The sequence below is a fragment of the Pteronotus mesoamericanus genome, unplaced genomic scaffold (assembly GCF_021234165.1).
Source record: "Pteronotus mesoamericanus isolate MK-2021 breed Mesoamerican mustached bat unplaced genomic scaffold, CSHL_Meso_final contig_73, whole genome shotgun sequence".
In the NCBI taxonomy this organism is placed as follows: Eukaryota; Metazoa; Chordata; class Mammalia; order Chiroptera; family Mormoopidae; genus Pteronotus; species Pteronotus mesoamericanus.
In genome coordinates, this window is record NW_026555245.1 from 29,252,177 (window position 1) to 29,276,368 (window position 24,192).

The 24,192-nt window shown below is 36.0% G+C and overlaps 1 protein-coding gene across 8 annotated transcripts in view; it reads right to left on the reverse strand.

Annotated features, from left to right (window-relative positions):
• NFIB (nuclear factor I B) overlaps positions 1 to 24,192 on the reverse strand; it is a 434,847-nt gene that overhangs the window by 96,759 nt on the left and 313,896 nt on the right. For all 8 annotated transcript variants that reach the window (XM_054583171.1, XM_054583168.1, XM_054583166.1 and 5 more), the window contains exon 3: positions 4,192 to 4,245. In XM_054583171.1, coding sequence (XP_054439146.1) covers positions 4,192 to 4,245 — 54 coding nt within the window. The remainder of the gene's footprint in view (positions 1 to 4,191; positions 4,246 to 24,192) is intronic.

Genomic DNA, 24,192 nt, shown 5'->3' on the forward strand with positions numbered 1-24,192 from the left:
CAGGCTTCCCGAACTCCAAAATGAGGTTATCAGCTTCAAACTGACTTAGAGGCAAAATCTAACTTCTAGATTGCCTTGCTCTTCTGAAGTAGTAATTATTCCAGCATTAGGTAAATTACTGAGATTGGGAAATCTAAAAGATCATAGCCTAAGGAATGTAAAGACAAAATATTAGAGCAAGTCAAAGCTAATTTTAAAAGATAATAGTCCAATTGCACATTTCCTAAAAGTGGCAGTGGAGTTTTTACTTATTAAAAATAAAATTAGCCCTGGCTGGTATGCATTGAGTGCCCGCCTGCAAACCAAAAGGTCACTGGTTTGATGCCATGACAGGGCACATGCCTGGGTTGCAGGGCAGATCCCCAGTTGGGAGTGTGTGAGAGGCAACCAATCATTGTATCTCTCACACATTGATATTTCTCTCCCCTTCTCTTTCTCCTTCCCTTCCCTTCTCTTTAAAAGTAAATAAATAAAATCTTAAAAAAAAAATAAAAATAAAATTAGATCTGAATCTAAGTCCATAAATTAATGGTTTATCCTCATTTGGTCCACAACAGTTGTTTCCTAATGTTGAGAGAGGACTCTTATAGTTCTATTGCTTACAAGGGATTAATTAAATATTCAAAAATAAGTATACATAAATATATAAAACTTCTGAGTCTATCATAAACAAGGGAAATGTGCATTAAAAAATGAAGTGAGCCCTGGCTGGTACGGCCCAATACTTTGAGTGCAAGCCTGTGAACCAAAGGATCACAGGTTTGTTTCCCAGTCAGGGTACATGCCTGGGTTGCTGGCCAGGTCCCAAGTAGGGTGTGCATGAGAGGCAGCACACATTGATGTTTTGCTCCCCCTCCTTCTCCCTCCCTTCTCCTCTCTCTAAAAATAAAAAAATAAAGTCTAAAAAAAAAATGAAATGACCCCGTGTTTTTTGACCACAATAACAATGTCCTGTTCTTGGGCACCATCAAACTTTTAGAGCACCTTACCCCCCAAAATACTATGGGGCCCATTCCCACCATGTAACAAAGAATAAAAACAAACATTTAATCACAAATAGTAGAAGAAAATACCATAAAGTCTATTTAAATGCATTTTAAAATAACAAAAACTATTTAAGTGCTTTTAAAAATAACAACTATCAAATATCCTTCCTCCCAAAATGTGTTGTTTTTGTTCACCTGTGCTTAGCTTGTTCGCTGAGTATTAACCCCAATCAAGAATGACAAGTTAAAAACTAAAGGCCCATCTGTAGATGTCTATACTACAATTTGGAAGTTCAGGAATTCAGAAAAATGAGCAAGAGAGTGGTCTCCATGTCAGAGAGTCAAGTCCAATGCTGGAGAAAAGCCAAGCCAGAGGGTGTGTTCAGTTTGTGGGGAGACAGAAGCATCTGCATTTGAAGGAGGATTGGATGGGATTCCACCCTCGTGTAAAGACTGGGGAATAGATTTCAGAGAGCCTTTATCTCTAGAAGGGCTTGAATTTTTGCCATCTCTCTCCAACCTGTTAGGAAATAAACCCAGGAGAAGTAGATGGTACCAACTGCCTTGGGTGACACATCTCCCAGTGGAAAACTGCCTGTGATAAGAAAGTGTTTGGCAATCGAGGTGATATGTTCCAAAAGTTTAACTCCTCTTTGTTATAAGCAGCAAAGGGATTTGATTGTTTCATTGTTTATGGTGGTAGATTTTAAATTTTCTCATAAGTGGACTGTGCCTTCTGCAGATATTAAAACTCAACTTTGGAGATTTCACATTTCAGCCAAGGCCAAAATACAGAGGAAAAGGGCCTCCTCGTGATAAACGACACTTTAAAACACCAAATATGCTTATACTTATGAAAAGAGATTTTAATAGAAAGTATAATTTGTTTCAATTGACTGTATTACAAAAACCTTAGTAAGCTCTGATTTTTCTCTCTTCAAATTAGAAACTAATCTATGTTCTTAATAGCCTGATTTACTTCAAGGTATTGCAAAACAAATTCTTAATTTCATCAAACAGAATTCCTTAATAATCTCTATGGTTAATTAGATAATATAATGATATACACAAAGCATGCTGAAATGATGGAATGCTTCTGAATCATCAAAGGAAATTCTAATTATATCCCATTTAATTTTAGTATCATAGATGTTTTACTATATTCTAACTCGAAAAACTGGTAATCAATATGTAATTTATGTATATACAATATTCAACATCCGAATTTTAGAATATAGTTCTCAAAAAGGCTCAATTTCCAAGAAAAATTTAAAAGGAAAAAAATTATATTTGATTGTTCCTGTTTCCCATTTTATATGCAAACATAAATTAAAAGATGCTACAATGAATGTAGCAAAAGAAAAATGTGACCAATCTTCTTGACAAATACTGAAAAACTGAATACTGACATCACAATAACTATTCAAAGATTCGTTCAGCTCAAGTAAAGAACATTTTAAGTGTGCATAATTCTTTCTGTACATGTTCAGAAATGTATTTCAAACAACAACAGCTTTATTAATTTCAAATCACATTGTCATTCTAATGGAAAAATCATATCCTTTATTTAGTCTGACTTAAAATACTTATCAACTATTTTTCTAGTAAAGGGTTTTTCACCCCTTCCCATTCTTTGTAAAATGAGTGAGAAAGTGTTAAGAAAATGTTTGGATACAATTCACTTTTGGCTGTCATGCTATACAGAAAAAATATTAGTCAACCAAAAAGAAGAAATTTAAAAGACATTACAAGGTAATGAAATTTTCTCAACTTCAGAAAATTTCTGACATAATTTATTATATTCTAAATAGTTTTTTTATTCTGATTACTTAGATATAAAAAAATAAAATATTAACTGAAATTTACATTTAGAATTGTTTAGTTTAAATGATTTGTTATCAATTTGTAATAATATTAAAAGATTTTGATGAAAGTAGAAAACATCAACTTAGGATACATTTTTAAATCTACATTTAATTAGAACTGTTTATCTTTGAAGTATATACTATTTTTGTTAAGCAATATGATTCTGTACAATACAGATTAAGTTAATCTAGAGTTGTAAAAACATAATTTTTATAAGATAAAAATACAGTAAGACTCAGAAAGAAAAAATATTTCAGTTTGACTTTGCACTTTTATTTCAGTATTTACTTGCTGTATCTTCCTAACATCATTGAAAACAAAATTGGTCTGACATATTCTCTCGTAGTTTGGGATTCTTCAGGTGTTTCAACCTCACATTAGCAAAGCATTATGACAAGGAAAATCAAGCAATTAAGGACCTAAAACTAAGTCTACCTGAAGAAACTTTTATTATTTCTCTTTATAAATTTTTTGGTTTATTTTCCATGAAAATACATATGTAATTATTTGGGGAGGTAGAGGGAATGTGTGGTTAGTTTGGATTTGTTTGTTTTGGTGTTTGTTGTTTTTGTTAGTTTATTCTTAGAGCTCTCTTATCAAAGTTACAGAGAAAATTAAAATTTTTATACTGAAATATTAGAAAATCTTCTTTGTACTCGTTTTATATAACGTGAAAAGACACTTCTCCTAAATCAATATCAAAATTCTGTATCTTCAGATTTACCAATCTACAAAATTCTGAATCTTCAGCTTGAACAAAACCATGAAGACAGCCAATTTATAAAAGCCCATTTTCAGATCTGGAACAATTTCTGAAAATAACGAGGATACTTGGCATACATTATACTAAAGGAAAAGTCCTACTTTCATTATTTCCTGATTCTGGGAATCCAATAAAAACCTTATGGAATAAAAACTCATTTGCAAATATTCCGTCACTGAAAACATAGCCAACCACCATCACAACCCCCTATAATAAAAGTATGGAAATTTTTACTTTTTCTTGTACATTTTAAAAGAAAGATTAAAAGGTTTTTTGGCTTTTCCAACAGCAACGATTTTTAGCAACTGAAAGATATGCAACTAAAAGACATGCATATTCATTTTCAAAGAAACACGAACAAAAATTAAAACGTAGGTGATTACGTAAATACTGATGACGCCAATATGGAAGTATTTACCCCTGTGAAAGGCCTAAACTGAATCACATCTTGTCCTGATCATACCTGCCTGCCAGGACAAAGTAGGCAGCTGACCAATTATGGGGTGTTTATCTATACAGTAGTACCTTTGTTCTCCAACAATGTCAGATTGCAAACGTCCTGGAACACATATTTACCTGGAGGATTCTTGGCAGGATCATTGTGGCTTGGACTTCCTGATTGTCCAGAATCTGTAAAGAAATCATCGAAAATGTTTTATTTTTAATTTGTTTTGAAAGAATTTCACAATCCTCAAAAGGACTTTAAAAATGTTTTTTTTTAGGTAGAACAATGAAGTTGAGTGTTTAAATAAAGTATACTTTACCAAGCCTTTCAGCAGCAAAATTTTATTTATCAAACAAGACGAACGTCTATACATATTTCTATGTCAAAAGAAAAACGAAGTGTACATCTATAAGATTCATGGGGTAGAACAAGGCTTTTTTGAAACAAAAGGTCTGGTGACAAAAGGGGTTTGAAGGTTCAGCCTGTCGGTTACCATATGAAGTACAGCCGATAAATCCACTAAAAATGCAACCTGAGTTTAATTAAACACGCTTTTAAAAACCTGAAAATGTTTTTATTCAATGATTAAAATACACAGAAATGAGAGTCCGTTTTTCTGGGATTTAATGTGCATACACACATATCCACTCCAATAATCTCTCAACCTACTGGATCCAGGCCCAGATTTGTCTGCATCCCGTAATAGCAATCGATTTGCAAACACCAAGAAAAGCACAAATTACTAGGTAGAAACCAACATGGCTTTGTGGAGAGCAAATTGTTGGATCAATTTAATTTCCATCTGTGATAGACAGAGAGACTCTACAGATAAGGAGGGAGAGGATCAATGTCGTCTCTCTGAATTTCCTATCCGCGTTATTCCTCATCGATGCTGCAGAAAGGAATGTGAAGGCTACACTACTGTTAGGCAAACACGCCTTGCCTAATTAATCCCATCCTGTTTTTGTGCTTTCTTCATTTTGCTTTCCTGCATGTCCCCTCTGCATTTATCTGTGTCATTTGCCCCATATTATTATACTCTTACTTGCACATCTCTTTGTAGTTTTCTTTGGTTCTAGTATTTAGGTTTTGTCTCCCCAACTAAATGGCATGCTCCTAAGCAGAGGTCAAAATTCTACTTCCTTTATATCTTCCTTGGTGTGCCGTTCATTGGCTGTGAAGCACAAGGCTTTTAGTGAATGCCAGAGATATGGACGGCTCTGATTCAGCAGCCTCCTTTGCTTGCCTAGAAAAGGCAATTTTGAACTTGCTAGTAACTTTCAACAAAATTTGATAGGTGGGCAAAGTCATGTCTGTCTCTTTCCTAAAATTTTGCCACTGTATCTAAGCCAAGACAGGGATCCAGTATTATTTAAGCAGAAAAATCTTATGCTGTTTTTTTTAGCAGGGTTATTCTCCTCTTCCATTTAAGAGATTAATATACTATAATCACTGCTTCTACTATTAAATGCAAGGACATCTTGTTAGTTTTTTTCTACATGAAACTTGGTTATTTATTTCTGCCCTTTGCCTCTTGCTTGCTAACTAGATTTAATGCTGCGATCATATTTTTACCCCTTTATTCCATTTCCTTAATTGTGATTTTCATTTTGCTCTAGAATAGTTTTCATGTAACCTTAGAAAAAATATTTAGTGATTCCTATATTATCCTCCAATTTATTCTGACTTCCCAAAATGGAAGTAAAAGAAAACTGGTAGGGACCACTCCTGCAAGCTGAATTCTGGCTAGGGTCATCCACAGATAGTTCAGAGATTTGGGTACTCTCTTAAAAAGCTTCTCTCTCATCTCCCAATTATTCTATTACTTTTTCTGAAATTGAGGTGCAATTCAGTGATTTGTGAGATCAATCTTTTTCTACATTCCTGTAAAAGATGGTACAATACTGACCACTTTCCAGGCACAGAGTATGGTAGTTACATAAAAATGATAAACCATATTTAGCTACAACCTCAGCTATTTCTGCCTTGGTTTCTTCTCACAAATGACCCTCAGTATCGATACTACATTGGAGTTCAATTTCTCAAGTAACTCTAACATTTCGAGGAGTTGTTACTCATGCATATTAGCACACCCACTAACCAGAGCCTTCCCATGTCTTTTTTTTCCCTCTAAAGCTGCTTCACATTTATGGAAGTCTAGGCATGCACCCCTCAAGGTGGCTAATGCCACCTTCACAATGACACATCTTGAGGCAGGTTAAGGTTGTCATCAGAGGACAGGAGTTATAGACTCTGCATAAACCTTGGCATATTTTGTTAAGTCAGCTTCAAAGTGGCATCACAAAACTCTTTCCCAACATCTGGTTTTTCCAGATGTTGGTCTTTCCCAACATCTAAAATTTGCTTCATTAGAGTAAAGAATGAAGGTCTCTTTCATTCTTAAGAAAGTATTTCATTGGAACAATGCTGCCTTCTGTGACACAACATCTCACTGAGGAAACCCTATTCTTTTCTACCATAAGTTATCCTTTTCTTCCCTGATATTCAACAATTGCTGACCAACCTCTTCAACTGAAAAAATATGATTACAAAAAATACCACAAGCATGTGAGGGTGATCTGAAGTAGACCCTAAATTGGAGTCGCAAACTAGCTTTTAATGAGAATTGCACTTACTAAAATAATCTGGCATTGACTAGCACACGAAGGCAGATTTCCCCTCACACTCCAAAGTCTGTGCCTTCTCTTGAGGTAGAATGGGATAGGCTGGCTCCCCAAAACACAGAGCAGGGCCCTCTCAGGGAGAGAGCTAGAAAACACTTTTCAGACTGTAAATTCTAACATTATCATCTACTTATCTTAACCCTTATGTCACCTTACATCGGTCACTTAATTCCAAATGCTTTATTCCAAATGCAGTAACCAGGGAGTCGTAGTTGGCAGAGAAACCAAAAATGAACTGCTACTGAGGTTATCCTCAGAGAAGGAATTATTCAGACAACACCTAAAACCCTTCTAATTCACCACCCAGGTCAAATTACTCTCTACCCAAAGGTTTTATTTAATCACTTTCATCATTTGCTAAAGTCCTGTGTGCGTGCGTGCATAACATATTATAGTGAATCCTAGCTCTGTCCCTCACTAGTAGTGTGATCTTGTCCAAAATTACTAAATTCTTAGAGCTTTGGGGTATTGACCTTTAAAAATGTACTACTATCTATGTCATAGAATTATTGCAAAGATTGTATTATATTAAGCATCAAGCACTGGTTAGACACATTCTGCACAATCAATAAATAAAAAACAATATTAAACACAGAGGCCACATTTAAAAAAAAAAAGATTAATAGTTTGAATGGACTAACTTTCAGGGAGAAAGAGGATGTGACTAAATTCTGTTCGTCCTGGGACAAGCATCTAAAATTGACTGTGGTAAATCAACTGAACATATACCGAGTACGTGCCCTCCTGAGAATTCAATGTCAATGTTTTAGTCCCCTTCCCCGCAAAACAGAGAAATCACTATTGCTGTTGAGAGGATCTCAGGAGCTATCATGCTCAAAAAACAGGAGGTATCAGCCATCGGATGAGATTACCTTCCATAAAACTGAAATCTTTGAGGAACATGACTGCTAAGAATGGGGTTGTGAGTCACCCAGAACACTGGGTCTTAAGTCTAGAAAGAAGGCTTTGATGCAGTAGAAAAGTAAGAGAGGAGAATGGGTCATGAAGGCAGCAGACCTAAACCATCCCTCCATCATTCCCTCCACATTTTATCTTTATCTTGATCTCAATCTCTATTTTTTTTCATTTCCTTGTTGGTCTCTTTCTGATTTACTGAACATAATGTAGAACTGAAATATGTACATTTTGTACTCAATACTTATGAAAATCTCATATTCCACAGTCTTTATTTTTAAACATGAATCAGGCATATATCTTTCCTTCTAGGAAAAAAAGAGTTAATGAAGCTACTTCTAAATTTTTAAATTACTAAGTTACTATTCAATCGATTCCTTCTCCCTTAGGTTATAGATTCCCCAAAGACTTATTAGAAAAGGTTCACAACCTCACATGACCTATATCAACTTTTATTCAATCCTTCTGTCCACTTCTTTTTAAAAAGCAGCCAATCTTTGATGGTTTTTCCAATACCTAAGCTTTACATAAGAAGCAACCAGGTTTCCCTAATGGGCCAAGTTTATAGAAGATCCTGGGATACTTCCATGATCTAAATGGCTTGTCCAAAGTTAAATGACCACTATTAAAATGTATGTTCTCTATATGCGCCACCCATTCAGACACACTACCTCCTGAGTGGTTATGATGCAATCTTAAAATCATGCAAAGCCAAATGATCTTTTAGTAGATTAAATGTTTCTGGGAGCTTGATCTTATCCTAACTTCCCACCATTTACCAATATATTCAAAATATTTTTCACAAATTAAAAAAAAACAAACAAACTTTTAGCTATTCTTTCCACCTACATTGGAAACAATAATTATTATCATGGAAGTTTATACATCAATTGATGCTTTTAAGAGAAGCCAGCTCTAAATCAAATTTAGTTGGGATTCTCTCCACTACACAAAGGACATTCTAATGTTTTACTTATAGGTTGGTGGAGGTCCAATAAAATATTTGTCAAATATATAAGAGAATAAATAATGACCTGTTAAATGTTTATTACTGAGTATTAACTTTCTCGGGGGGATGAACTCAATTATCTGATGTGGGTGGATCTTCAAAACTGAAAGATTTTTTTGAAGGTTATTAGTGTAAGCATCAATTAAATGCAAATCAGTAAGATTTATGGAGCACCTTCTACATTCCAATTGCTGATGTTTGGAACATAATAGGTTCTCCATAAATGTGTATTAAATTTCCATTTAATTTACAATAACAACCTTTAAAAATTTGTTTAAAAATAAATAATATAAATTCTATGCCTTCTAGAAGCTCTCTGAGACAGAGAGACAGAAATGTACAAATAAAAAATACACTGTGATAGGTACTATAAATGAGTATATATCAAGAGTGAACTATTGGTTCTTTCCAGCAAGGATGAGCAAGAGCATGTCATAAAGGATATCAGAGGGAAGTGACCTTAGGAGCAAGTCTTAAAAAATGAACAGATCTCATACCTTTCTAGTATATATGCCACTCTGCTAACTGAGTAATCATTTTAAAACCCAAAACTAACTGTACTACTTCCCTGCTAAAATTCATACATATATTCCAAATACCAACAGAAAAAAATTCAAAAATTTTAGTATGCCATTCAAGGAACTATGTCCTGATCATACCTTTGCCTATTGGTTCCCCACTGTCTCCTGAGTCTTTGCACATGGTGTCCTTTCCCCTTCCCCAAGTCCCCCCGCCAAAGTCTTTTCTTTTAAATTCAGAACAACAGGAAGGCAGGGATGCTGCCTTAGTTAGTTCTATGGTCCTAATCTTTGGTATAGTACCTGGCACATTCACCTGAGGAAGTCAAATAAATAGAAAACAACTGGTCTGGAAATCACAGAAGTGCACAAAGAATAAAGACTGGGCATGCCCTCTCTGAGCAGAAACATACATTAGAAGTCAAACAGACAGATCCTTGACAAGGTGACAAGGAAAGAAGAGATATGAACAATCTCAAGGTTGGGTCTTACGGCCTAATGTAAGGCTCAGTTCTCCTCCCTTACTTTCTGTAGGAGTATTTGGAAATGGGCAGGAGAAGATAAGAGGAACTCTTATGAGTCAGAAATTATTTTTTTTTGTTCTCTTCTACAAAGGGAAGAGATGTTTGGTGGGGACCTAGAAAGCAAGGTAGAGGACAAGAAGCTTTAAATGAACTTTTTATATAAGCATCTTTCTACTTATTCCAGGAATTCATTTTACTCTCTGACACCATGACTGAAGTATCAACAGGAAAACTAAAATTAAGAAGCATGATTTTAATTTATAGTCATTTTAGTGCAAAGAAGGAACTGAATAAACTCACTTGTCAGTTCCTTTCTGGCTCTAAAATTCTATGATTCTTTAACAATATAGCTTTTATATCCAGGGATATCAAAGAGTAAATGAAACCCACACTGTAACCTGTTAACCTACAGATAGCCTCTTGCTAGAACTAAAATTAGTCATCATGTGATAAAAGGCTTCTTTGTCATATTCCTTTGCTTTAAGCAGGTAAAGAAACAGCCCATTGTCAACTAAAGAATATGGGATTTTTTTTAAAGGCTTACATTAGTCCCCTTCTTGCTCTCCAAAACATTTTTTAATTATCAACATACTAAAATAGTATATTTTTACAAATTAAATAAAACTACAGCATGCCAGAAAGAATCATTTAAAATAAGAGAAAAGCCAAGATGTAAGAGAGAAAAACTTGAGGGAAGGCTCACAAAGGCATGCACTTTATAACAGGGACACAAAAAAATAAGATAAAAAACATCTACCTTTTTATAGGAAAGGGGGAGAAAACTATTCTTGAGTGAAGCTCACTCTCTCCTTCCACATCCCTCTGTCCTGCCTCACTCTTGGCAGTTTACTTTCTACAATGACTGATTTGGATTTATTGTGAGTTAGCTTTATGTAATCACAATTCCAATTACATAATTTACCATATTTTTCATGAGCACAGTTAAAACACTATATAGCTTAAGTTTTAATGGAGGACTGCTTCATCCATTGGAGTAACACAAAACTATAGTTTTACAATATTTTCTTTTTCCTCTATTAAATATTTATTAGAATAACACAAAGAAAGAACATGGGAAGACTGAGTACTTTCCCTGTCTCATATTAGCATATAAATGTGTAGGAAAATGCCCTTGCGCACTCCCTCTCTTGTATCTCCCTCTCTCTTCTCTCTGCTTCTATTTCTGTCTGTCTCTTCTCAAAAGAACATTACATTACATGGCATCCACTTCATTGCAAAACTTGGTTAACCGGTTAACCATGGAAGCACTGATTCTATCACTTTCTTAACAGAGTCCTTTACGTATTTTTGCTGAATCTGTACTCCTTTCCCTAAATGCAGTTCTGAGCAGGAAGAGAAATCAAACCTCTCTGAATACTTTCAGCAGAACCAAAATAATATTGGGGAGACGTGACTTCCTAGATCATGCTTTCTCATCTACATTATTTCCCATGGGAAGGCAAGGACTTTCAGATCTCCCTTTCTATTGGTTAACATTGATTTTTTAAAACACGTGTTTGATATGGCTAAATTCATAATTTTAAAGGATGTTGCTATGTTCAGTCTCCTTACAGATAAAGTAACTTAACCAAAGAAAAACATAGAGCTAAAGAGCATATATGTAATATATCCTCTATTTCTTATCCTTATACATTCCATCTAGATCTATTATTAAACTTTATTTGAAAGAGCCACTTCTTCTTTTTTGCTTAACAGGGACAGTAGGTTCAACACATCGTATCTTAAGGATTGAAATAAGAATGTTTGGGATCAAGATCACTCTTTGTCCACAAGGAGTTAGCTGAAAAACATAGGCCACTAAAATGTAAGAAAAAAAACAAATCACATACCTGTACAAGAGAAAAATCATACCTATTCATGCCAGAGGACTAGTGACCAGTGCAGATAAGAATACCGGGCACAAGAAAATGTTAAACCTTCCAAGATCTCTGACCAGAGATTTGCACTGCTTCCTTAACTACAAATGAAAGCAGGGATAATCATATCTGACCTTTCTGGCCTAAGATTAAGTTCCATGACTCTCCTGATTTAGGGATTGAGTGAACTAACGGTCACATCCAGGATCATCTACACTTCTTGCTTTCGAAGCCTTTAACCTATAGAATGCAAGGACACCACACTGGTCATTGCCCAGACTGCTAACTTTCTACAGTATGTTTTCAATTAAGTAAATAAAACGTAGTAATTAAATCAAGATTGCGTAATATGTTTTTGATTTGTAATCTCATTTAAATTAATTAACTGACTCGATCCTTGTTTAGTTTTTAAACTGGCCTAGTTAGGAAAGAGTTCCTGGAAGCAAATCCAGTTTTCTATCTTTAAAAACAAGGCAAAGCAATCTGGCATACTTAAAAATTTTTTTTCTTTTAATGCACCAGCAAAATATAAATACAGAGGCAAGTGTGTTAGTGTAGAGGAAGGAGGAGTTTTATGGTATGACTTTGACAAAAAAAATAGTTCTCGCACTAGAGAGAAATAAACCAAAACATTATTTATTCAAAACATTTCTTTTCCAATTTTATGAAGATTGCATGTTTGTTGGAAGCAAAACATTTCCAGCTGTATTTTAAGTTTCTGAAGAGAGTTGTAAGATTTATAATCTTTCATAAATACTGCCCATATCTCATAATATTAAATGAACACGCCACTGCGTACTTTAAGGAACAATTTGCCAATGCGCTCTGCCACATGAAAACAATGAACTCCTTTCCAAAACCCAGCCAGATCCAGTAGGAAAAGATGAGATGAATGTTCTGTCTTTCCCATCTGGGAGACATTGTGGATTTCAACTATACTATGTAATATAATTTTTTTTTTCTTGGAAACCAAGAAACCTGCATTTTATAGTAAGGTATGTAGTGCAAAGAGAATGTTGGTGAAATATGAATCTGGAAATGAAAACCAGAATGTCATCAGTCTCAAGAACATAATTTTGGAGGCAAATTGAAGAATCAATGCAAAATTTCAACATAAACCAAATGCAATGTTTATGATCCTGTTAGTTTTTCTCTTAAAAGGAAAGCATGAAAAACTAAATACCCTGTTACCTCCTAAGTCCTGAACAGTACTTGTTACACTGCCTGGCACAGTCACTTACTTATCTGCTTTACTTTGTCCTGGGGTGTTCATGCATTGTTCTAAATCCTACACATAACACATTCCTGTGTACACATGGCCCTTTTGCATCTTTATGTCTTTTCTTATATCGCCCCAAAACTTGATATAATATTGGATATCTAGATTAAAACCAGACACAAGACTTTCTAATATTTCACTGGCCATCCGTCTTCTCAGAGAACAGGACATGTTTTCTCAAAATTGTCTGAACAGTCAGATCTCCTGGGTTCCATTCAGTAACTGCCAACCAATTGGACTCTGGCCCTTAGGAAACCAGTTCATACCTGAATCAGCAGTTCTGAATAAGAAAAAGGTAAGAGTTTTTAAGCCTTAGTCATTTCCAACAGGATTAAGAGGGGGGAAAATAACTTCATACAACAGTTAAAAAAACAAACAAACAAAAAAAAACAAGTATTTGTAGGAAAAGGCTAAAATATTTTTTAAATATACTTTAAGGTTTACTCTCCCCGCCACCCCCCAACTAAAAAACCCACCTAGTGAGCCCTCCTCTGTTTTCACTCCATACTTCCCCTTGAAAATACGAATAACACTGGTAATTAAAGGACTGGATTGGTGTCCAGCTCTCCTGCTGGATTGTAAAATTCATGGGGTTAATATACACATTAAATTTATTCATTGTCTAGCATAATTCCTGGCATATATACTCAATAAGCATTTGTTAAATAAGTGAGTATTATTTAACAGTGAACAAGACCTTGGTGACTGATATCACTTAAAACACTTTTCATCTTCCTCAAATTATAAATAAATGGTCAATAATGCCAATCATAATGTTTACTTATTTGTTTACTATCTATACATCTTCTGTTTTTTAAGTGTCTGCAACTTCTCTACAAATATAAATTTAGCAAATGATTCAGTCAATGACCAAAAAGTCATATTCTTATTTTTTCAGTGCTCACTTTATCATAGGCATGTGTACCTAAAAAAGAAATTTTTTACTGTAATAGATCTCTCCATTATATTAGCTAAAAAGATATTCTGCCAAATCATTAAAACATTTATGTTAAAATCATTATGAGTTTAGAGAAAAGACATTGGACGGGTTTTTTAAATATCTTGTTAGTTACACATATATAATTAATAACTGGACCTTGCTTTATTATAAAGTCATGGTTCTTAAGCCATGAGGATATAGTTATGTAAAAGTTAATGTATATATTTAATCAAAGGTGCATAATAATTAGCAGAGTAATAGAGTAAGACAAAGATAATATACTTTCTACCAAATTAAAATAGATTTGTATATCAGACATTCATTACTGCTTTTGTTTAATCATAACATTGGAGGAAAAAGAATCAGAGAAGTCACTTGATGAAACAGGAAGCTTGCTGATGTGCCAGATAATGGTATTAAATGTCCCAACAGTTCCTTGATAAGTGGTTCAAAGAACTTCTGTTCCCGTGTTTTCAGGGCAAAAGCTAATTTACCAGGAATAAAACTACTTGAATAATACATCATGTGAACTAACATTTTTGAAAGAGGATAAAATGAGGAAACAAATGAGGGTAGCAACTTCCTCCTACAAATTAAAACTATGCATGAAAGGAAAGTAACTCAATTTTACTGATAAAAATAAATGGCTAACATTTTTTCCTTCTTATTTATTTATTTTTAAGAAATCTAAGCAAGGTAGATATTATGGTATTGACTCTTCCATAGGATCTATTTGTTTATTTTCTTTTAATTTTTTATTTATTGATTTTAGAGAGAGAGGAAGGGGTGAGAGGAAAGGCAGGAGGGAGGGAGGGAGGGAATGAGGGAGGGAGAGAGGGAAAACATCAATTTGTTGATCCACTTATTCATGCATTCCTTGGTTGCTTCTTGTAGGTAGCCTGTATGTGGGGGATCAAACCTGCAACCTTGGTGTATAGGACAACACTCTAACCAACGGAGCTACCCAGACAGGGCCTTTCCCTTCTTTTTTTTTTTAAAGAGAAGGTCAAGATTATTCTAATATGTGAAATAATATGTTTGAAAGAACTCTGAACAGTTTATAACCCAACAGAAATATGAATATTTGTTATAATTTTATGGGGCATCACTCTTCCAAATGGTCATTTTAAGAGGAGAGTTAAAAATACAGGTAATTTTTAACAAGTGTAATAAATAACCTATTATAAAAGCCTACCATGGAATCCACTGTTCACTATTATGGTTATTTGGGAAATGAGAAAAAAATGAGAGGCATATCCACTTGCTATATCCATTTTAAAGGGAATCAGGTGCATAAGGGCACAGAGCTGTGTGCCATGTGCACAAAATTCCTTCTATTTTGTCATTTTATTTAGTTTATCTTTGTTCAAATACATTAATTTTAGAGAAAGGAAGGTGTGAGAGAGAAAGAGAGAGGAACATTGATCTGTTGTTCCAGTTATTTATGTATTCACTGGTTGATTCTTGTATGTGCCCTGACCAGGCATCTAGCCCACAACCTTGGAGTATTGGGACAATGCTCAACCAACTGAACTGCCCAGCCAGGGCTCTTACTCTGTTTATCTTTAATAGAGATTTAAATAGACTCCTTATGATTCAAAAAATCTCTTAGCCAAATCTAAAAAGTATAAAAAGGAAAAAGTTTCTGCATAATGTCCCATCCATATGTCTTAACCCTCAATGGCATCAAACCTATGTAATTTTATACATCAAATGCCTTCCAGATGTGACAAAATTTTAACACAGACCAACTGCAAGTTTTTTTTACTGAAGACTCATCTCCCATGCTCATAAAGATTATTTTCACTGCACATAACATTATACATGGCTAATGTTCAATTTTCCAAATTGATTATTATACTGTCATTTCAAAATTGACATTGCCTTCCAATCAAAAAACAAACTATACTGCATATCTAACCTCCAAAGAGTCACAAAAGCACCAGAAACCATACCATTATTTCTAATTTGTAGACAGTGCTTGATTACAAGGACAGTTGAATTGTTCCTTGCCCATTCTTAGTACCTCTGAGAGATGGAAGAGAAGAGGCGAGGTCGTCTATAATTCTGTCAGAGCTAACCACTATCAAAACAAGGGACCCTGTCACCTGTTGTTTCTGGGTTAGAAGATTGGTTCTAATTAAAGAAGATCAAATCATTCCTGAAATTTAAAGCATGTTAAAATTTGAAAATTAACCACTGAAATCATTCACAGAGAAGTCTCAAAAGCATCTAACAATCATGCTATGATAAAAAGACAAAACTAAACTTTCTGGTAGAATAAAAAAAAAAAATTTAGTCACTTGAAGCCAGTAAGAAAAACTGGTTTGATAAGAATTTGTATAATATCATGCAAATTTAATCCCTCCTACAAAATTAATGCTTTTAAGTTTACCTCAATTCCATCCCCCAACCCCTCTCCTGGAATCAGATTTGCCATGTTGTGTTAATGTGCCCCCAGAGCCATCCTTCACTCTTTTTCTGCAAACTACATTCCCTAATTCTGTTATCAACTGGCTTCAAGATGGGTGCAACCAATGAGTGCCACTGGGGAAGTTTGGGAATTTGGAGGGCAGGAAGAAAAGAGAATATGAGGTTTTACTTTCCTTCTCTCAATTTTGACAGGTGTCTCCAGGTGGTGGCTAGGTCTCCTTCATGGTTCTAGCTTCCAGTGGATGAGCCCCTCTCTCAGAGGTCCACACTCCCCTCAGACAGCTCCTGCACAAGTAGTCTGGTAACACCACTTTCTCCCTTTATCACTCCGGCCCTAGTTGTGGTAGTGGGTTCCTTCCGATGAGAATGTGTGAATTGCCTTATTACACTGTGTTCTAACATCATGAATCTCTCTCTGTTGGACTCTAATAAGAGCTCTATTTTTCTGGTCCGTGAGAGATTTATGTGTATATTCTTTTTTAAAAGATTTAATTTATTTTGAGAGAGAGGAGAAGGACAGAGAGAGGGAGAGAAACATCGATGTGAGGTAGGAACATCAATCATTTCCTCTCCTATGCACCCCGCAACCCAGACTTGTGCCTTGACTGGGAATTGAACCAGTGACCTTTTGCTTTATGGGATGATGCTCAACCTACTGAGCCACTCCAGCCAGGGCTGCTTTTTGACGTTTGAGATATTCATCACTCTAAAGCAAATATCAAGTAGTAGAGTTAACACTGTTAGAATATTAATGAGTTCAAAATATTTGCTATGATTCTCATTTAAAAAGGTAGTAGTGAAAAAAGCACTGCCCCAACTCAGCACTAAATATGAAATGCTATATCCCAAAGTCTTTTGGAATACACAATAATGACACATAAAAACAATCAAGATTTTAAAAAGATTAATTACTTAGATTTTCAATGCCATGCTCTAAATACATCTCTTTTAGGAGATCTTCCCATAAACCCTCCCACCCACCCAGCCACGTTTACTATTTCTTCTTTTTACTATCTCATCGTCTTTCTATCCAAATTTTAACAAGTTACATGATGCATGGGGATTTCTTTCTGTGCATGGGATTTTCCCACAAACAGGACTATATGCTCTTTGGCCAGATCAATTGTGAGCTTGATTATATTTAGAGAACACTATACACTTATTTATATCTCATAGCACAAACAACTTTGAGTTGCTTGTAAGCTGCCTGAATAGTTAACAGTATCATGTAGAGATAATCAAAAGGTTGTCATAAATGTTCAGCAAAATACAGCAGCAACATAATAACAATACATACTTGAAAAGAGAAATAATTTTAGCATTACTCTGTTTTCTCTAAGAAATAGTTCATGAGACCTCATTTGACATTCAGCATTTTCACATAGGAAAAGTGATAAAATATAAATAGACAAAAGAATCTTCTTCTATCAGAATGGCCTAACTTATGATGCTTCATTAGAACACTCCACCAATAGGAGATAAAAAATATTTACATTTGCATGTATAGGGAAGTATGTAAACCCACAATACCAAAACTTTACAATCACCAATGTAAACAGTGTGGATATACTTGGTGTTTTATAGTGTGCCAGATAACAGCCCCATGAGGGGAAGTGACAGCATGGAAAACATACAGATCGGTTCACACGTTGTTAACTTTTCCTGATGAAACCTGAACAGGATGACATCGGTGCCTGGTGGGTGCGCTCAGCTGCCGGCGCCGCGCTGCAGTGCCGCGGCCGTGTTTCCTCTCTGTCATTTCCAACTCTCCCACCCTTTGGAGTTTTATTTTCATATTTTTAACACATTATTGTCTTAGTTTGTGAGACTGTACCACCTGAAAACCAGTGTTTATTAACATTTTTTAAAACTGAGCCTCAAATCCATTTTAGTCAATCTATATCACTTATGGCAAAATTTATAAATTTAATTCAGTAAGTCTTCAGTGAAAAAAAATGGGTTAAAGTCTATTTAGACAGGAAATGATCGTGAAGTAAGTCTAGCAATAATTTCCACTTTTTGCATTTTCCCATTCCCCTCTTTTGTTTGCAATGAGAAGATTACAGTGTGATAAATAAGCTGAGACAAACTTCATACTATGATAGTATATAGAGGTATTACATAGACATTAAAAACCACAGAAATGATGTGGAGAACACGAAATAGAAATAGTCCTTGAGTAGTAAGGGCGAGAGGCAGGAAGCCTAATGCCAGATAGAAAGTGAGTCTAAATTTTAACCAGATTTTTTACTCTACACATATTAAGCTTCCACTATAAGAAGCATCGCATAGGAATATATAATTCAGTGCCGATATAAAACAAATGAAATTGACTTGTTTACAATATGCTAAGCAGATAACTAGAATTAGAACAGATATAACTGGCCCAGAAAAAGGTGTAAAGAGGCAGTCTCCTAGAAATGGGCTCATTGAGCAAAGAAGGACTAATCTCCACCTTCAAACAATTTATTTGGCGTTTTCATTGGAAGTCAAAAAACACAATATATCCATCCACTTACAAATGCCATAACAAATATATTAGAACAAAATAACATTAAAATAGTTCATGAACAAATGACTGTTCAATACTGAAGGTGGGATACCTCAGTATTATACCTCAACCCTGCTCATTCTCACTCCTTTCTGCCTCTGTCATGGAAAGACTAAATCTCTCTGTGTGCTATTCCCTAGGTTTCTCCACAGTGTGCTATGTCTGCTCTGGAAGGAAACCTTAAGTCTTGGCATGTTGGTGCACAAAGCCAATGCAGATACTACAGAGTGCTAATTGTGCTGTCTCTCTGCCCAAGAATTAAACCGAAACCATTAGATGACTTCCTAAGACCATTCTATTACAGGAAGAGGTAAGGGACTTCTGGTATAAATGATGTAAGCAGAACTGAAACCAACTAACACAGACAGCAAGGCTGGATGTGACATTTTTCAATACCAACCTGCAAAGCTCTGTCACCTGCCCGAGAGAGGCACAGCCCCTCGCCCTTCTGTTTAAGAAATGAAATAAAGAACAACTACTTAAAAGAAAACGACACTTGTCATTTTGAACTGTAAACGAAAAGACTTGTATTATGCTGCTGTGTCTTCATTTATTTAGATTTCTTCACACATTAGCAGTATCAGTAACTGCAAGGAAGTCAGGGTTCTGGACCCAGCTGTTAGGTTTTCCCAATGTGGACCCCAAGCGAAAGCTTCCTGCTCACATTAGGCTCCCATTCATTGTGACCTGTACCTTTTTTAAAGTGACAACATTGCTCGGCTTTCTTTTCACTGAGCAGGCATCTTTTGTAGTACTATGGATGCGTGTGTCACACCATGAAAACCAAAATACAACAGACAACACAAAAGTGGGGAAAAGAGCCCAGGAATCCAGGGAGGGCATTTGAAAGAAAAAGGGGGATGGTACTTAAGAAAACAGTTTTTAAACTTTCTTTTGAAAAAAAAAAACTAACAACAATAAAATAATAACTGAACACTGTCTATTAATATCATCCAACAACTACCAAAACTGAAGTAAATTAGCTGACTTAATCCAATCGACTAGTAGAGAATTGCACTTACCGCCTCACTCCATTTGCCCTGCCAAAAGTGTTCCTCAAGGTTGCATGCTGTCTTTCTCCGTGATTTTACTTTATTTTCTGTTCACCTGTTTACCTGGATTCATTTTCAGCTTAACATTCATTAAGCATTAAGACACAACAAGAGGTTCAGCGGTTAAGGGAAAGTCTCCAGGCCATTACCCGTGAGACCAGCAGGAAGGATTTGTCTGTGGTAAGTGGGGGACAGCCTCATTTACTTGGGTTAAAGGAAAGAAATACAGACTCACTCTAGAACTTTGGAAATCAAAGAAAGAGCTTTAAAACTCCATGTATTTATAATTTTACCTAACTTCTCCTACTTCCCATTAGAAGACAAGGGCTGACGAAACCTGGGGCATTTCTGATTTTTCAGCTCATTTGCAGAAGGAGATTCCTGTTCAAGGGAGAGAATGCATTTGGGTGGCCCACAGCCCACACCAACATATGCCACCTTTAACCACAAAGCAAACAATAATAATTAAGAACATCAAGTTAATGATGCCTCTTCCCCAGAGAACATACCCTCCAAGGTCCCTTGAAATGGGCTGGAAGGTTAGCAGCAATTTTACTCCCAATTCTCCTATCCTCACTAAAAAAAAAAAATAATGGCTAAGTTTATCACACTCACTCTCAGAACTATAGAGTCTTTAAGTAAAAACCTTCTAAAAAATCAGATTATTTGAATAAGTTTTTCTTAAGCTCTTTATTTAACCAGAGAAATTTTGATCTTTGGTATCTTAATTTGTCCAAGGTTTGTTGTCAATCTTACAGAATTTTTGAAGTTTAAGAATTGTGAAGAACTATAAGATGCTTAAATGTATTATTTAATTCAGAATTATAAAGGAATATTTCATTAGTCTTTAATAATCATCATGACTGATAGTTTGGGACCAATCAATCAATAATCAGTAAAATCCATGTCATATATGTTGAATCAACAAGATGCTGACAGTAAGTCTCTTTCTTACCTTCCATTTGTACTGTGATAAGGACAGTAACAGTATTTTTACAATTTTCAAATGAGTTTCACCTACATTATTTTGCATTCCTAACAGAGGTTGCACTTCATTCTCATCCTTTACAATGGCCAGGAAAGAATGTAGCTTGATAACTTGCAGAGAGTAACAAGAAACCTTGATTTTTTTTCTTGCAGTTCCCCTACTGACTTTCTTTGTGACCTCTGGGATGTCACCTAACCTCTCTCTCACTCAATCCCCTATCTCAAACAAGCTATAATAAAACTTTCTTATTCCAGTTCTCTGGAGTATTAAAACAATGAATCTGATAGGATGTCTCTAGTACACTTCAATCTCTATAGGGAAAGTGGCCATAAAAATAAAGACATTGTTGTTATTCTAATTGAGTTATTTGCAAATGGAGCTTACTGATGGAGCCCAGCCCTCAGATACAGAAAACAAAATTCTGCCCGTCCTCTAGGGTACAATTGCCTAATGGCAATTATACCCATAACCACATTTCCTTATTACTGTTATAAAAGACTATGGTTCAAGGGGAGGCAAAGGGAGAGTTTGGGGGGGGGGGGGCGGAAATATGCTGTTTCTTTTCAATGGAAGATGCTGAAGTTGCAAATTTGGAACCCAAGGCTATAGGTAAATTTTGACAGAACATGTGTTCCAAATTAGTGTAGTGTTTGTTACTCATGTCAAAAAGAGAGGTGTCCCTGAGGCTGCAGCTTTAGGGGAAAAAACGGCAAAATTACAAAGGTAACCTGGGCCAAATTCTAGAAGTGTTACAAAACAATGACAAAGGAAGTTCAAGGCTGTAACATCCTTACCAATAAAGATGGCATATTACAAGGTGTAAAAGACACAAATAAAAATTGAACTGAGCTTTGGATGAAAATGCTATGGACAAGCCAAAGGGAATGTCAGCTATGTAGACCTTTCCTTGAATCTACAGGCAGAACATACCATGTTCCCTCTATTAAATGTCAGCAGCCATGAGAATTAGTAGGTGGTTCAGTTTTAGGCACGTTAAGAGCTCCATATTGCCCTGGCCAGGTGGTTCACTTGACTGGAGTGTCATCCCATACACCAAAAGTTTCTGAGTTCGAATTCCAGTCAGGGCACACACCTAGGTTGCGAATCGGTTCCTGACTGGGGTGCATACAGGAGGTTACTGATCTATGTCTGTTTCTCTCTCTCTCTCTCTCTCTCTCTCTCTCTCTCCCGCCCCCTCAAATCAATAAACATATCCTCAGGAGAGGATTAAAAAAGAAAAGTATTCCATATTCTTCAAATGGAATTTTTCAAGGTAAGGAAGAACATTGCATTGTATTATGAAATACTAGACACTGAACTTTCCTTTTATGAGCAACATCACTGGGCTCCCCTACCCTGAACACCTCCAAGGAGTATCCCTCACAGAGTGGGCTCCAGGGAGGGAGCCCTCTACAGTTGTTTAGTATGCAACCTGTGGTGGCTGCATGCATCAGGAAAAACAAAACTTACTTTAAAAATCTTAAAATTTGGGGTTCAAATAAGAGACAATTAATTGGATAAAGTTTCATATACTATTATTTTTTTTTAATTTTGATCTTTTGAAAAGTGTTGTTATTATTTTTGGTTTACATATAATCTAAAGATACGAATTAAGCTCTCGATGTCCAAATAGGTAATTGAAGGAGATGTGGAACAATTTGCTGTATGGTGACAATAAATGCTTCTTGCCTTATTTTGATTTTACAATCAGTGACACATTCAGTCCACTAATTGAAGTGAGCTCCGAATCATTCTAGACGCTTGGTAAAAATTCAGATTTCTTGACCTCAGCCATGTGGCTAAGATTCCTACAGCAGTGTTTGAAGCAAGAAAGTGGCACTTTGAACAGGCATCTCAGGTGACTCTCTTGTGAAGTGTTCTCAGACTGTTGACAAGGATGCTTGTTCAGACACAGAACTGGAAAGCAAAAAGTAGTGTGTGGCTATAGAGTCCTAAAATAACAAACAAACAAAATGCAGTCCTTAAGCCAAGACCAATGTCCATTTTTCTCACTCTCTCTGCCATGCACTACAATTCAGCTTCAGCCAAAAATCACATGTGTACAGTGAATCCTAAAAAGCAAACTAAATCCAACTCCACATTGAACCATTCTGAACTCTATCACACCTCACAGAGCTTTAAATAGAATTCTACTAGAATCATCATCCCCTGACTGGCCAAGGGATTCTTTGGGTTCTGCGGCGTTATCCCAGTGATCCAGAGTGACCCTAGGTTCCACTTTCTGCATGTTCAGTTGTACACTTTTCTCCAAGTCGAACACAGAAGGATTAAAAAGAAAACACAAATATTGGCATAGGTGCCTTGAGGTTGCTTGACCTTTCCGAAGGAAGGTTTTTGGCAATAGTGTCTTGGCAGCTCCCTGGAAGGCAAGGCCAGGACACAAAGAGGAAGACAGGAAGCCGGGAGCTGGCCATGTGTCCTTGGCAGGCAGCAGTGCAGCAGGGTAAACCACCGCATCCCTGCCAAACCAGAAACAGTGGGGAAAGCCCAGCTCACTGGCAAGTCACAGCCGGCTGAAGTGTAACATCCTCTGCTTTAAATGCCTGATAAAGTTAAATGGTGTGCCAGACCCTAATCTGCTTAAGCAGGATCCAACTTTACTTTCGGAAACTTAATTTGCTCTTGTCTGTGCGTCCTTGAAGAAGTGGAAAAGCAGCACCTTCGGATGGTGAGGCCTGGTGAGGTTGAGCAAAGATGCACTGGTGTCATTTTGCTTTCAGAAAGGGCCGTATATGTTGGTGCTTTTGATTTTGACAACAAATGTTCCACTTCCTCATTTATTTTCCTTCAGAGGAAACTCTGAAGTCGACAGTGCATATTGAGTATGAACTGCAGTTCATTTGGAGGATCTAGGCATTTTTTAAAAACTAGCAAAACCCTTTAAAATACACTAGGAGACAACAGAGCTGCACCCAGTTTGCAGTGAGCTATTGGTTTTTACTTACACGTTAGTTGGCTCAATCATATTTTCTAATGTAATCTGTACTAACACAAAATCAAGACTTTTACTGCTAAACTGGGGAGTCACACAGGGAGAAGGGGAGAAGAGGGGATTGTGCCAATAAATTGCTCCTCACTGCTGCTGCGAACAGTGAATCCAGGGACCAGGCAGGAGCATAATTTTTCCCCTAGGGGAATGGTTGAAGGCTTGGTAAGAGCAATTAAAGGGGTGTGCTCAGTGGTTGGGCATATTTCCTTTTATTTTCTGTGAAATTGTTCATGCCTTCTCCAAAACTCACACTAAAATTTCAAAGTGGTTTCTGCTTCTTTAAATATAGTAGCCAATGACGACAGTAGATGGAGGGGAAAAAAACGCAATTTTCTTCCTCAGAATTAGGAGA